This window comes from Gallus gallus, chromosome 1 (assembly GCF_016699485.2).
Source record: "Gallus gallus isolate bGalGal1 chromosome 1, bGalGal1.mat.broiler.GRCg7b, whole genome shotgun sequence".
Lineage (NCBI taxonomy): Eukaryota > Metazoa > Chordata > Aves > Galliformes > Phasianidae > Gallus > Gallus gallus.
The window spans coordinates 47,272,389-47,288,069 of NC_052532.1; the positions used below are offsets into that span (position 1 = coordinate 47,272,389).

General features: G+C 42.8%; 1 protein-coding gene across 4 annotated transcripts in view; it reads right to left on the reverse strand.

The window, feature by feature from the left end:
- The window catches only part of UHRF1BP1L (UHRF1 binding protein 1 like), a 54,266-nt gene extending 42,300 nt beyond the window's left edge, over positions 1-11,966 (reverse strand). For 3 of the 4 annotated variants that reach the window (XM_046899011.1, XM_416170.8, XM_046899015.1), the window contains exon 1: positions 11,756-11,966. Coding sequence is in view for 2 of the 4 variants with exons in the window: in XM_416170.8 (XP_416170.2) it covers positions 11,756-11,799 (44 nt within the window). In the remaining 2 variants the exon portion in view is untranslated. Of the gene's footprint in view, positions 1-5,172; positions 5,292-11,755 lie in introns of those variants that run through there. The other variant, XM_046899009.1, reaches the window with a different exon arrangement.
- Positions 11,967-15,681: the final 3,715 nt, after the last annotated feature.

The window sequence follows — 15,681 nt, forward strand, 5'->3', positions numbered from 1 at the left end:
AAATTTCTTGAACTTTGATGGTTATACTCAGTGACTTAGAGGTCTTTTCCAACCTTAACAATTCCACAATCTAATGATTCCAACATAGTAGACTATCACATTTATTATACAGATTTTATGTAAAATAGAGAGATGCTTACCAAAAAATTAACACAATCTTGTTATTCTGCATAAGTAGTAATCAGAAGTCTGTGATCATATTTGATGCAGTGAACATGTTATATGGAAAAGCACTGTAAAATTCTCTGAGCTTTTCATATATTTATGTGGAATCAACAGTGTAAACAACTCCATGATATGTACACACTCTTCTCTCTGATTTGGTTCATGCTAACAGCTCCCTCACCATGCCATTTGTTTTTCACCCTGATGTACATTCCTTAGAACAAATTAGTTGCTGCCTAAAAACTGGGTCAAACCGGGAGCAGAAGCCTAGGCAACACAGCCACTTCCCAGCACAACATCCCATGAGCTTTCTTTTCGAGAGATCAGACAGTGTTAAATAACCACTACTTCATACAGGAAGAGAGTAAAGGAAAACATGGAACAATAAAAGTAAAGGGCAAGAGGAACAGGAATATAATAAAGTGCATGGTTGAGTTCACCAACATTTTCTGTCACACTGTTTTGCTAAGGCAGTAAAACATCACTCTGAGCCAATCCATAGTTGGCTTATTAATACCACAAGCTATTCTTTGCAAAAATGCTTTCATTGATTCAGTTTCAATTAAACAAAATATCCTTCCCTTCTCAAAACATACAGTTTGAGGTTTGACTTATTATACCCGATAGCACAAATTTCAATTCAATTTAATAATCAATTCTATAAGACAAATGTTACAAAATATGGGACGCTTTAGTGTAAGAAACCAGAAATACAAGGTTAGCAATACCACGAGTAACTTGACATCACTCCCCTTAGAGTATGTACACATACACAACAATACTGTGCAGTTAGATGAATGGTTCAATTTTCCATTTAAAGACTACTGATTAAGAGTTCAGTGAAAAGCAAACAACACCACAATAACAGCAAAGTACTGAAAATCATATGTAGAGTAGTAAGTTACAATCACTATATTTTGTTAGGACTACAGTGAATAGTAATCCAGAGGTCTCCCTAAAAGAACTAAAAAATCCATACAGGAGATAAATTTTTTCTTTGCTCAATACATTTTTATGTTTTGCTTGTGACAAGAGAGGCTTGGAGTTCTGCATGGGTACTCCACAATGCAGCCAGGAAAAATGGCCAAGAAATGAAAGCAGGAGGAAAAACCACACTAGAGTACAGGGTAAGAAGCTATACTAAAAAGGACAGGCTAGTCGTTTGTAAAATGGAATCAACAGATTACATGAGTTTTAGAGCAGTGCTCCACAAAGCCTACATTAGTTGCCTTGTCAAGTTTGTCAAACAGAAGCTATAACCTCTGGATTTGGTCTAGTAAATGGGGAGGCTGGTGGCCCTGCCTGGCAGAGGGGCTGGAGATTCATGATCCTTGAGGTCCCTTCCAACCCAGGCCATTCTGTGATTCTGTGATTTAATAGAGAAATTACAGAAGTCTGAATCACGATTGGGTATGGGACCTCTGTAGAAGTTGTCCATTTTCATCCTTCAGACCTACTCAAACACTTCAGAATCAAGCAACTGTACATTTCTTGGTACTTTAAATAAACTTCAATCAAGATGTCACAAAAGCTGCTACAGATATTAAGCATACATTAAGTGGCTTGAGGTTAGTAGAAATTAGCGAGGAGAACACAAGAGCAACAACATCTACTACACCCAAAGGATAAGTGGAAATCCAAAGGCACACGACGGTATTTACTTCACTCACCTGTGAGTGAATTCTGGCTGCCCCAGGGATGCTCTAGTTTTAATGGAGTATTTCACCCAGCATGAAATCATTAACTACACCTTATGGAAGATTTAGAGTAAATTAGTTTTAGCTCCACAGGTTGAGTTAAAATGTTTGATAGTTGACAGGTAACACTAAAGTCACTTTCATCAAGTCCCATCAGAAAACTGACTTTCTGAGGAAATTAACAGATCTGCAAATGTCTCTGCAGCAACAGCTAACTCTGTGATAATGCAAGATACCAGACATTAAAGAGAAAATTCATGGAAGTTACTTGGTTTTAAGTGAAGGGTATTTAAAGGAAATAGAGAAGATGAGAGAAAATTGATGAAAAACTGCCTGGCACACGAGAAGCATCAAGTACTACTATATCTATAAAGAATGAATGGGAAGTAGTTCTAAATATCACCAAGAAATTATGCGTGTCCTCACTTTGGATGCTATATTCATTTCTTAAAATATTGAAGCCAATTTAAAAATAGAGAGGATAAACAATAATTAATGATGAAATGAACACTGCAAAGAAAATTACTTAGGTTCTCATTAAAAAAAAAAAAAACAAGAAAACAAACAAATAAAAAAAACACATATGAAACTGATGAACACCTTTAGAACCAACAGAAACACACATTACAGAACACTGTAATGACCACAAAACACCAGAAGAGAATGCAGCACAAAAATCAGAAGTTTTGCAGAAATAGAAAAAAAAAAAGGCAATCATGATAGGATTTCTATGGATGCAACACATTCTACACCTACAACACAGTACATCTGCCCAGACTGCGACACATAAACACTGCAAGTTCTTCTCTGAAGTATGCTCACAATACATTAGGCTTCAAATAAACGCTTGTAAGGGTAAGTTTTAGTATTTCTGGGCTAAAAACCTCCCACAAACAATAGTTCTCTCACAATCTGCACCAGAAAAAAAAAGAATTGCCATAACACTGTAAAATCTCACCACCACTATTAGCATCCTGCAGGTAACCAGTAGACAGGTGAACAGTGGGTGTAATCTTTGTGGTCTCAAAGGCTATCCTCCAGTCTTCACAGAGAAGTAATCTGTATCTGCCACAATGCATTTTGCATGAATTCTCAGAACACCAATGCAATTTTCTGTCAAAAGGCCCTTACCAGGATACATACACTTCAAGGGCTGCCATTCTCCTTATTTTCATACAGGCATTCATAGGAGTCTCGTAAATGGCAGTACCAACTGTAGTAGCTGCAACAACCTGTAGATTTCTCAAGAGCGCCTGACATTACCTATGGCACCAGATTACTTCTTTCTTCCACCTTCTGACATCAACCGGTACAGGAAAAAGGTCTTACCCCTTTACCCATAGTTAACGTGGCCAGCCCACACAAACACCTGCATGCTCTATTTAACCAGGCCTTGAACTTCTGTAGAATTGTCAAGTGTGTATTTGGTGACTGAGAGCAAGACGGAGAGCTGCATTCAGTATGACTTGCTGGACACCCAGCGTGGTGAGGATCTCCATGAGCAGACATTGGACATCGTCTTGCAAAGGTGCTCAGAGGCCAAGTTTACAGAGATCAAGAGGCCATTCGCCTGTTTGCGATCCCTACCTGGAGCTACTGCTCTTGGCTGGCTACGGATTACAGAACACACGACAATACCATGACACCACCTACAATCCTACAACTTCAGGTGGGACATTTCAGGCTACTATACATAACTTGAAACACCTAACTCTTATCAGGGCTTTCGACCTAGCATAGCGTAAAGACAGATCTTCTTTTCCCAACCCACTCACCAGGCAAACCACTAATTAAGATACTGACTCAACACCCAACCCTCCCTTCCATGACATCTCACACCACCCCCTTCTCTCTCCCATTCTGGGGGCTGGGTGCCTGAGTATTACATCAGCTTTTCTGATATTTTCCCAATAATTGCTTCTACTTCATCACTATACAGATGGGCTTCAGTGTGGACTCCTACTCAAGCTTAATTCCTAAAAACAATTTAATATACTCATCCATTCACTTGTTCCATACTTTCTCCATACTTTTATTGTCTTGTTCCATACTTTCTCCAATAGAAACATTCCCACCAACTCTCTTGAGCTGCCAGTATATAAATCTCCCCCCAGAGGTATGCACTGCTCACTGGGTACAGATAGAACAGAAACAGCAGCTGTCATCAATAGCTACTATCTAATGATGCGCTATGCACCAAATCTGTTCAGACATAGCCAAGCACTACACACAGATGAGGAGCTTATGCTGCATGAATGATAATGATTCTGTAAGTAAAATATTGCTTTTATTTTGTAATTATTTTATATTTATTTCATTCCTGATAAAACTTCACACCACTCTACTCACATGCATCACTACTCTACTCGACATGTATCACTTATTGTGCATACAAATGGTCAATAAGATCAAGTCCATAAAACTTGTTAGAGATATGACAATCTTCTACATTACAGACCTTAACATGAACGTTGACTATAGGAAAATAAAGTCCTTAACATTCTAAGACATCTGGGAAAGTACATGCAATTTCCATACTGTGGGCAGTAAAAATGTGTCACATTATGAGAATTTGTTGATATTTGGTAAGTTACATTCCAGTCAAAATACAACATTCTGCTGCTAATGTAAAAAAAGAAAAAGAAAAAAAGAAAAAAAAAAGCCACTTGATGCAAAATAATTTTATAAATTAAAACCAAGAAACAGCAGTGGTATGGCATAAAAGCATGAGATCATCTGACGCCTTTTGGAAACTGTACCATTGATTTATGTAACAGTAACAGATATCTTATTAATGCAAAGTGATCGGATGTGAGGACAAACCAAGGGTTTTTTGCTAAGACATTTTCAGAAATTTCAAAAAAAAAAAAGAAGAAGAAAACAAAACCAGAACCCACAGCTATTCTCTTATACAAATCACACTAAACGTTCACTGAACCTCCCAAGCATCTGTGGATCCAAACAAAATAAACATTGAGGTGAAAACGATACATAGCAAATGTCAAGTAGCCTAAAGATATGAGGAACCACCTAGAAGATTACATTTAGAAATTACATACAAACATATGTTTATAAAGGGATTGCAGGTATACTTCACAAACCAGTTCTGTATAATTAGTATAGGACTTCTTTTGTTTTTAAACATAACTGCATAGAAAGCAACTACTTTTTGCACAACAGTAAGTTTCAAAAGCAAGCAAAAGAGAGAAAACTCAGTTAACATTTTATAGAGCTCATCTTAGTGCCAAATTTGTATAAATACACACTCCCTCTTACATTTAATCTACAAAGGTGGGAGAGGGGAAGTTACCTGAGGGCAAGGTATTCAGACAAAAGGCCCCTATTCCTGATGAAAGCAAGTGGTCAGTTGCCACAGTTTCTGAGAAGCTTCTGGTGCTCATTTTGGTAGTAAGGATAGTCCAACAAACCCATCTCCACCAGAGCCAGCAGGGATCGCTGCAGGGAATGGGACACAGGGGACACACAAGGGATCAAGTTCAAAGGGAAAAAGGAGTGATACAATAATGTAAGAGATTTGTCGCTGAAGAGAACTGCAGTCACAACAGTTATACATTATGACATTAAATAATTGAAAAGGAAAGAGCTGTGTGAAGTGCTAGATTCCCACAAGAATATCCCTTGCTGCCTGATACCACCATATTGCAGCTGTATTTAAATGAACACCATATGTAGAAAACTTCAATCATGCAGCAAAGATCTACATGATACAGCAAAGTGGTTTCGGAGATACTCAGCATATTTGCAACGTGAGAAGACAGCCATCCTGGACCTTTAGTGTATTTTGAAGTAGGAGAAAACTTTGTTGCTTTGCCTAACCTGAGATTCCTGAATCCACATCACTTGTTCCATTCAGTGCCTCAAATACACGTATTTAAAGGTCGCACTTCACAACCATGACTCTACAGAGGTAAGAGAATAGGACTTTTTCTACCTGACTGTACTTGTTGCCATGGTATGAAGACTGGCACATTTTCATCATGCTGATTTCACAGGGTATGAGTTTTAGTATATTAAGCTTGTCAAAAAATAATATATATGTAAAATGTAACTTCATATGATAATTAAAAAAAATTAAAAATTCATTGTTAACTATCCTCCCTTTGAAAAGATGCCTCAGCCTAAATAGCATCGTGGAGACAATATAATCCTAACATTTGGATATGGCTCTTCATAGGCCATTTGTTAAGACATCTGAAGGACATTTAAGAGGTTTATCACAAAACCAAACTACAGATGCCTAGTTATGATAATTTTTCTACAGTCTCCAGATCCCCAAGCAATGGGAGCAGCCACAACACAGTTGTTGTTCCAGAAGCAACAACCACACAGTTTCCAGATTCCTGGGTAGCTGCGTCCCAGGGTTGCTCCTTTGGGAGTCTGAGAACAGAAGCCAACTGGTTTGAGAAAACAAAAGCCCTGGTATTATTCTCTGCAGTAAGTGGAATAGCAGAGCTGCCACAAAACCTGTCCTAGGAGCCTGCCTCACACCTGTAGGAGCACGGCTCCTGGATCCACACTGCAAAGCCTGGGAGTACTGACAGCCACAGCCAGAGTGTGAGCTCCTCTTACATTCCTCTCCTGTTTCTTCTAATGAAAAGATGATGGAATGACAGAGGTCTGAACTTTGGATAGCATCTGCTTGCAAAGGCATGCAAAGAACTACAGGAGCTACTGATCGAGAAACCTGGGTGGCCCTGCAACCTGCCAAAAACCACATATCTGTCATGTAATCAGTTGTTAGCAACTATTCTCACAGCGAAATCTGTGAAACAAATTATTTTGTGTAAGCTCTTATAACGCTCTTAGTGTTCTATCAGCAATCTGATATCCTCTGTCCAATCTGCTTGTACAAGAAAACTGCAATTACAATGATGTACACTTCAACAATAAACTTCCGAGTGGAAGATGCTCAATTATATAGTTCTGTGTCTCCTCAATACAAAAAAAAACCTCAAGGCTTCAGCAGGAGAAATACCAGATTTCAAAAAAGACAAATACGTTGCTTTGGGTTTTTTATTCCTCCTCACTGCATAATCATAAAGCAACTTTATTCCTCAGGGGCACTATCTAAACAGCCTTCTTCCTAAGAACGCTCTGCACTACTGTATCATCTGCCTGTACACACAGTAATCTTCAACACTACTTAAATCTCTAAACTTATTTCTCAGTAAACCTATCGTGAAAATGGCTTGAAAGAGATCACATACAATATAACCAAAATGCTCCTGATTAATTCATGGTGGTTCCGTAGATGTATTAATTTTTAATATCCTTACAGAACAGTTGTCTGACAAACAAAACTTCAGCACAACTTTAAGAGAACAAATAAAATGTGTGCAGAATCAGCATTCAAATTTACAATGCATTTGCAAAAATAAGGTAAACCAAACTGAAAATTGGAAGGAATTGGGAATTAAGGAAATACAGAACAACTTTTGTAACTTTCTCCTTGTTTTCTCCTGCCATTTCAAGCAGTTCTTTACTACCTGTTGTACTCTTTTTCAGACTTGATTCTTACACTAGGTGCAGCTTCTGCTTGCCATAAACACCACGCTAATGCTTTCCATAACAGTTCAGATTACATATAGACTTATTCCGAACAATGCAGATTGTTCCACTTACACTGTGTTGTGAAGTTTTTCCACACACTACCTGAGCCAATAAGGTCAGTCATGAAGAACACACCCTGTAAATACTTCAGTAGAAGCAGAGAGAGAACCTGATTGATGCATTTTCTAGGAAAAATGCACACTTTCATGTTCTTTGGCTGGCTATAAAATAACAACGGCTTAGTTTCCACAAAACTACATGGACGTGGAATACTCAGAAGTGTGAAAATGAGCATAAAATACACACTTCTTATGCTAGTAAAATAAGTTGGAAGTTTAAAGGTTTTACAAACAACTGTAAGTAATTATTTACAAAAAGGAAATAGTCCACTCTGGCCAAAGAAGTAACTGCTACTCTGGTAGGTTCTGAAAAGAATAACCTCCAATCTGTTGGAGTGACAACATCCCTCACCAAGCAGGCAGGTCTCTCATCCATGAAAACCCTGTAACAGCACACAGTTAAGATTTGACATGTTTCAGGACACCGTGGAAGAGCCTGACAAGACAAGCAAGTGATCTCAATGCTACATAGCAAGCCTCTAGCTGCTGTGCCTCGTTCCCACCTTCGTAAAGGATAATGACATTACTCAGATCTACCTGCTTAATTTTAGGGCAGGGATGTTAGGAACCCAAGGCATTCCACTGCCCATGTTCACAAAAAAACAACAAAAAAAAGCAACCTAACACAATAAGGAGCAGTCAAAAGTCTCAAGATACCTAGGTTCCAAACAACAAACTCATCTCTTCAGCTTAGTAAACAGTGTTTAGTTTCATATTCTACACCAAGCACCACATAATCTGAAGAATAAAAGCAAAATGTACTTTGTTTCCCTCTGCCTTCTTTCTCCTCATCTTTTTCCACAGTCTTGGAGAAGAGTAACACACATTGAAGGCAAAAAACAGCTTATTACTTCCAAAGTTTTTAAAAGACAGTGAGAAAACTGAAAACTCATCAGTAGACCTTGGCATAAGATACAGATTGGTTACATTCCGTGAACCTTCACTGTTTCTAAGCTGCAATATGGTACTAAGAAAATCCTTCTACAATGCTAAAAAGTTATTTTGACACCAAAACTTTTCCATTACGCAGTCTGGATCTCTCTTCTTGTTTTCAGATTTTAAACACTCATTATCTGTTTAAGAACTTTCCCTCAATGGAAGAATCACTGAGCTTGGAAAAGACCACAAAGATCACCTCGTCCAACTGTCAGCCCATTGCCACCATGGCTACTGTCTCCCTCAGTGCCACATCCACACAGTTTCCAAATGCCCCAGGGACAGTGACCCCACCACCTCCCCGGGCAGCCTGTGCCACTGCAGCACCACTCTTTCTGAGAAGAAATTCTTCCTAATATCCAATCTGAACACTCTGGAACAACTTGAGGCCATTCCCTCTCATCACTCTTACCTGGGAGGCCGACCCCCATCCCACCACAACCTCCTTTCCACTGTAGAAATCCTCCTTTCCACCACTGTAGAGAGCAATAAGGTCTCCCCTGAGCCTCCTCAGCTCCAAACTGAACAACCCCAGTTCCCTCAGCCACTCGCCATCAGACTTGTTCTCCAGACCCTTCATGGCACCACTGCCCTTCTCTGGACATGCTCCAGGGCCTCCATGTCTTTCTTGTAGTGAGGGGCTCAAAACTGCACAGTATTCAAGGTGCAGCCTCACCAGGGCTGAGCACAGAAGGACAATTACCTCCCTGCTCCTGCTGGCTTCACTATTGCTGATACAAGCCAAGATGCCACCGGCCCTCTCAGCGACCTGGGCACACTGCTGGCTCATGTTCAGCTGGCTGTCAATCAGCACCTCCAGATCCTTTTCTTCCACACAGCTTTCCAGACACTCTGCCCCAAGCCTGTACTGCTGCCTGGGGTTGTTGACTGAAGTGGAGGACCCAGCACTTGGTCTTGTTGAACCTCATGCGATTAGCCTCAGCCTATCGATTCAGTCTACCCAGATCCCTCTGCAGGGTAAGGCTGCTTCACTTCCCAGCGTCCATTCATGCATCTAAAAGAACTGTAAACTCCTAAATGGAAACTACACAACTGAATGAGACAAGATACACTTTTAACTTCACATAGACAGTACCCAGACAGCTATAAGAAAGCTGAAAAGCACTAATACGTGATGGCAGATACTGCAGCAATCTCCATTGTAAATACTGCTTAATCAATGATCTGTAGGGAAGGGCTGGTTGATATGCTATCCAGGTCACTTCCAACCTCAACCATTCTGTGATATGTGACAGAAAAAGGAAAGTACAGAACTGTAACTGGAGGTGCAAGTTCATCTCTTCTATTTGTTATCTGAAGTAAAAACTATACTTGGTTTTGTTCAAAATTTCGTCACTAAAAACAGAATAAAAAGAGAGGAAACAGAGATGAAAGCACATCTGGATAACTGGATAATTCTTTTCCACTCTGCCTTTATTATATGCAGACTTTTACCAGGACATGTCAACCCTGACACTAACACCTGCCTCGCTGAAGGTGGCAGAAGGGCATCAGTTTTGAGGAACTATGAGAACTGCAGAGCAGGAACCAAACAGTGGCAGAATTCGAAGTGAAAGTATCCTTTGTCACCGTCTGCGTTACAGGAGCCTCCTGATGTCTTTTGCTCCAGACTGAAATCAAACAATGCACAAAGCACATTCTTATGATATCAGAGAAAAGCCCCAAATAAAGAACAAGACTGTCACTTTTGTTCAAAAAACAAATCCTCAACATTTAAAAAGCCACCTGAATTTGTTCTCTTGTGCATCTTGTGCAATCACTGAAGCACCAGTTCTGCAAGAAGAAAGATATTATCTGATCACAGGACTAAGAACACCCATAATAAGGGCGTTAATAACCAGGTTTGTGTTTTACTACTTTAATATTGTGCAGTGTGGCTCAGGAGCCTCAGTTTCAAACTGCAAACCTCAGATCGTTAGATATATCCCATAAGCTTTTTAAAAATGCCAAAACTCGCAGCAATCAATTACAGCAGTCTCACTGAATCAACATCATCACATCCCACATGAAAACACACAGATTCATCACCATTAAAAAATAAAAAAAATCTGCTGACTTGAAAGCTGCTTATTTCACAAACCAGACAAGAAGCAGCTCGAGTTACTCATGCCCGGTTATGAGGCACATTTTGGCACTGAGACCGACTCACTTCGCAGCTCCCTTTGCTCTCCATACAGCGTGCTGTCAGCACTACAGGAAGTGAACTCTGTCAACCAATTAAGTGCGCTGATTCCAGGCACACTCCAGATGAGAAAGCTCACTCCAGGCAGATGACATCTTAGCACTGCATTTCCATTCTCACTGTGCTCAGTTATCATCTTGTGAAAAGGTTTCCTCATCAGCATTCCCATCTACAGAAACCTCACGAATAAGGTGGAGGAGTTACATTATATTACTATTGCTTGATGCAACACCTTTAAGAGATAGATGGCAAAGGATTCAGAATGAGAATTTTGTTTTCTTTGGGCACCATCGACAGATTTGTCAAATGACAATTGCTGTATTTGCCTTGGGTCTCTATTAGCGTTAATGAAAAACACACATCAGAAATACCCCATGGAATTAGAATGAAACATTTCGAAAAAACACAAGCAAAGCAGCATGGGATCAACTTTTCAGGTAACAGATCATTTATAAAAGTAAATCCTCAAGAATAACAATGCTGCAGCGTGAGGTATAGGTGAGGTACCTAAAAGGCTGTTGCCTGTCTTTACAAAATGGAAGAGATTTCATTACGTCGTTTTAAAATCGCATACTCGAGGTATTTTGCGGAGTTTCCCCAACTTTCACGTACAGCCACAAAATGTCACAGCACTGCCATCTCTGCCCTCGAGCAGGAGGCCCGTGCAACATCACGCTCCCCGGCAGACGCACGAGCGCTCTCACCGCTCCGCACAGCGGCACGGACCCCTGATACCATCCGGCCTCAGCCGGCACAAGCTCGGCTGTGGCGGCCCGCTCTGCGGGGACGCCCGCCCCGCTCCCGGCGGCAGACGGACCGCCACGCTCCGTGCGCCCGCCCGGGCTGCGTGCGGCACTGCCTGCGCGGCGGCGACTCACCGGGGGACTCCTCTTTGCGCCAGGCACGCCGGGCCGACTCCGGGCCGGGAGCAGCGGCCGTTTCCACGCGTGTCACGGCGGGACAGCCCCACGCACGGCCCCTACGCCCCGCACCGGGCCCTCTCCACAGCCAGGAGCCGCCGCTGCTCCCCCGCGCACCTCAGCCCACCCCGGCGCCGAGCTGACCTGGAGAGATGCTTCAGGATCTGCTTCTTGATGATCCCCGCCATGGCGCCCGCCGGTACGCACCGCTCACCACGACCGGCCCGGTGCGGGAACGCGCCTCATCCCTCCGCCTTCCCCAGCCCGAGGCGGGGAGACCGCGGGGAGCGGAGGATCCGCAGCCGCCACTCACGCTCGCTCGGTGCCCACCGCCATCTTGGCTGCACTATCGCCTAGTGACGGGGGGGCGGGACGGAGCCACCGCCCCGCGCGGGGAGAGGCGGACCCCGCTGTTACCGCCTCCCCTCGGCGCCCGCAGCCTTTGCTCCCCGTAGCCCGTACTGCAGCCCGTTCATAGAGTCATTAAGGTTGGAAAAGACTGCTAAAATCACCTAATCCGACCGTCAGCCCATCCCAACCATACCCAATAACTACGTCCCTCAGTGCCACATCTACATGTTTCTCGAACACCTCCAGGAACAGTGACTCAACCGCCCCTCTGGGCAGCCTGGTCCAGTACAGCACCACTCCTTCAGAGGTTTTCCTAATATCCACCCTGAACGCTCTCTGGCACAACTTGAGGCCATTCCCTCTCATCACTCTTACCTAGGAGAAGAGGCCGACCCCCAACTCACCTCCAACCTCCTTTCAAGTTGTTGTAGAGAGCAACGAGGTTTCCCCTGAGCCTCATCAGCTCCAGATCAAACAACCCCAGTTCCCTCAGCCACTCGCCATCTGTGCTCCAGACCCTTCATGGCTTCATTAACCTACTCTGAACACGCTCCTGGACCTCCATGTCTTTCTTGTAGTGAGGGGCCCAAAACTGAGCATAGCACTTGAGGTGCAGCCTCACCAGGCTGAGTACAGAGGAACGGTCACCTCCCTGCTCCTGCTAGCTGCACTATTGCTGATATAAGCCAAGATGCCACTGGCCTTTGTGGCCACCTAGGCACACTGCTGGTTCATGTTGATCAGTACCTTCAGATCTTTTTCCTCCACACAGCTTTCCAGCCACTCTTCCCCAAGCAAGTAGAATTGCCTGGGATTGTTGTGACCAAAGTACAGGACCCCACACATGGTCTTGTTGAACCTCATGCATTTGGCCTCAGCCCATTGATCCAGCCTATCCCAATCCCTCAAATTGCTACTCTCATGCAGATTAATACTTCCTTACAACTTGGTGTTACCTGTAGATTTACTGAGGATGCAGTCAATCTCCTTGTCCAGATCATCAGTAAAAATATTAAACAGGCCTGGCCTTAGTACCACTCCCTGGGGAACACTACTCCTAATCAGTCACCAGGTGGATTTAACTCCATTCACCACTACTCTCTGGGTACCACTCTCTGCATTCTTCACTCTCCCCTACTGATGATGAGATAGTAGACTAAGGCACGTCTCTGTGCCTCAGCTGCAGCGTCTCCCTTTGCTGCTCCATGAAGCATGTCTCCTGTAGGCCACATGACCTGCCCCTCACCTAGTGCACCCAGTCCACTCCCTGCACCCTCAGAGACTAGCACTGGGTTGAGTTTCTTTGAAAAGCTGTTACAAAGCACAGCTAAAAGACGTAACGTGCAATAGCAATAATAAATGCTTTGATATGTAGTAAAGATTCATCTAGATAAAATGCTAATTTGCAGGCATGCATTAATATCTGCTGTCAATGAGCACTTCATGTGCTTCCCAAGCACCAGAGCTGCAAGTGGTCTGAAATCTCACCCACAGAGTGTTTGAAGTTGCTTTAAATTTTCCAGATAAACTCCAGTATTCCCTTTCTTTTGCAGTACAGTCACTTTGATGAGCCCAGTAAGACATCTATTTATACCTCATGTAGCAGAAATGCTAAGTCACAGCTTGAAGCAGTGACTGAGCACCTGGCAGGAAGGCAGAGACAATCCAGGGGTGCTCAGGTGCATGCAGTGCACCTGAGTGACCAGAAGGGGTGGGTCCTGGCTCCACCCCTCCCCCGACCTCATTTAAGGGTTGGCAGCGGAGGCAAAGGTATCTTTCTGGAGGTCCCTCCATATTTGAGGCTTTCTAGAGATAAGTAGCTTATTTCTCCTTGCTTCTTTTGGTTGTTGTGTTTGAGTGAATCCTTGTTTGCTGCAGCCTGGGATCTTTCTGTTTTGATGTCCTTGTTATGCTTTCCATTGTGTTACAGCTCTCTTTCAAAGTAATGCTCATTTCTAGCCACAAGAAGCAATTTGTTTCTCTCCAGGATCCCCTAGATCATTTCAAAATTATGCACCAAGCAAACTAACAATCCCACCAGCAATAAACTTAGCCTTGCTAGCAAGATGAAGAACTGCATAGGCACAGCTTCTGGCCCCAGTTCTATCAGCCTATTCTCACAGAGGTGTTCCGTCCCTTGGATCGTGTCTGTGGCCCTTCTCCAGACATGCTCCAACAGGTCCATGTTTCTCCTATCCTGAAGACTCTGTATCTGGATGCAGTACTCCAGGTGAGGCTTCACCAGCACAGAGGGGCAGGATCACCTCCCTCTCCCTGCTGGCCATGGCCCCGGTGCAGCCCAGGATGTGCTTGGCTTTCTGGGCTGTGAGAGCATGTTACTGGCTCCAGTCTAGCATTTTCATTAAGCAGAATGTCTTGGCAGTTACTCAAGCTCTCAGACTTCTAAAATCATGTTCTCCAGGTGATTTCCATAGTTGTTATGAAGCCTACAGGTTATGATTGTCTCAAGAGAATAAGTTCTCATGCTGTGGCAAAATTTCCAAGACAGTTAATTAAATGATCTGTAATAGCTTTGTTCACTCGGCAAGCCTCTTCTCTGGAGCTACTTAATTCAGGAAAGATATCTTGAAGAAATTTCATTGGTGGCCAGCCAGGAGCTCCAATAGTAAATATTAGTCAGAAATAGCAAGAAGAATGGTAAAACTGCCAGGTTTTTCAGATGTGATCTCTTTAAGAAAGATGTCTGACTGGCTCTAGAATGTAGTCTAGAGCTGCAGAGAAAATACATCAGACACTAATTTCTTTGCTTCTTGTGCACATGTAAATTATTTATGTGCAACGAACCAAAAAATCCAAGGACCTTCACATCAGATATGAAGCAGTAACAAATGAAGAAAGAGGTCAGGAGATGAATTCTTCCAATTGACTTTTTTTTTCCCAAGCATTTAAAAATCAGTCACTTGTGTAATAGTGACCTCGTTATATTACTTTGAGAGACTTATTAAGGGGAAGGAAAGCAAGATCCTTGCGTGTGCTCCCTTTCAAATGTTTTGCCCACCTAGGTCTGGCAGAGGGCAAGACGATCAGAATGAGAAAGCTGAAATACTCCTACCCAGCATGGTTAATCTGAGTCATGAACTCACCTTCTCCCTTGCATTTTGGAACACGCTCCTTGGAAGAAAAGGCACAAATCAGCCCTTCACCCCCAAGGGTGTGTGATAAGAAGCCCCGCTTATCTTGCTTAGAGCAGAATACCTGGTGTTTTAGAACCTGACAGAAGTTAGTAGCAGAATATTCCCACACTGTGTTTATTAGACTTTGGACTGATTTTTTTTTTTTCCACATCATAATCCCATGTTTTCAAGCAGATGAGTGCCAGAAGGCTCCTGCATTTTGGAGTACTGCTATGTGGAGCTGATGCTTGATACAACACCCAAAGAATGATTCCTTTATTCAATAGAGGAAGGCAACCAAATGTGAAGAATGCCACTTATGAGAGTGTCATCAGCTGTGGCCTCAATATAAGCAGCAAAGAGAGGCTTACTCTTCCCAGCTACTTTGCCCTTTAAGACACAGCTATGAAAGATTCCTTCATCTTGCTCTTTGCTCTTGATGCATCTGCATTGAGCCCTGTGCAGGGGGAAATAAACGTCACCTGAGAAGGAAAGAAGGGGTGGCTGCATGGGCAGCTCTATGTGTGAATTTCCATGGGTCTGTTGATCTGAGCCCTGATCAATGATTTTTCCAACAACAAAAAA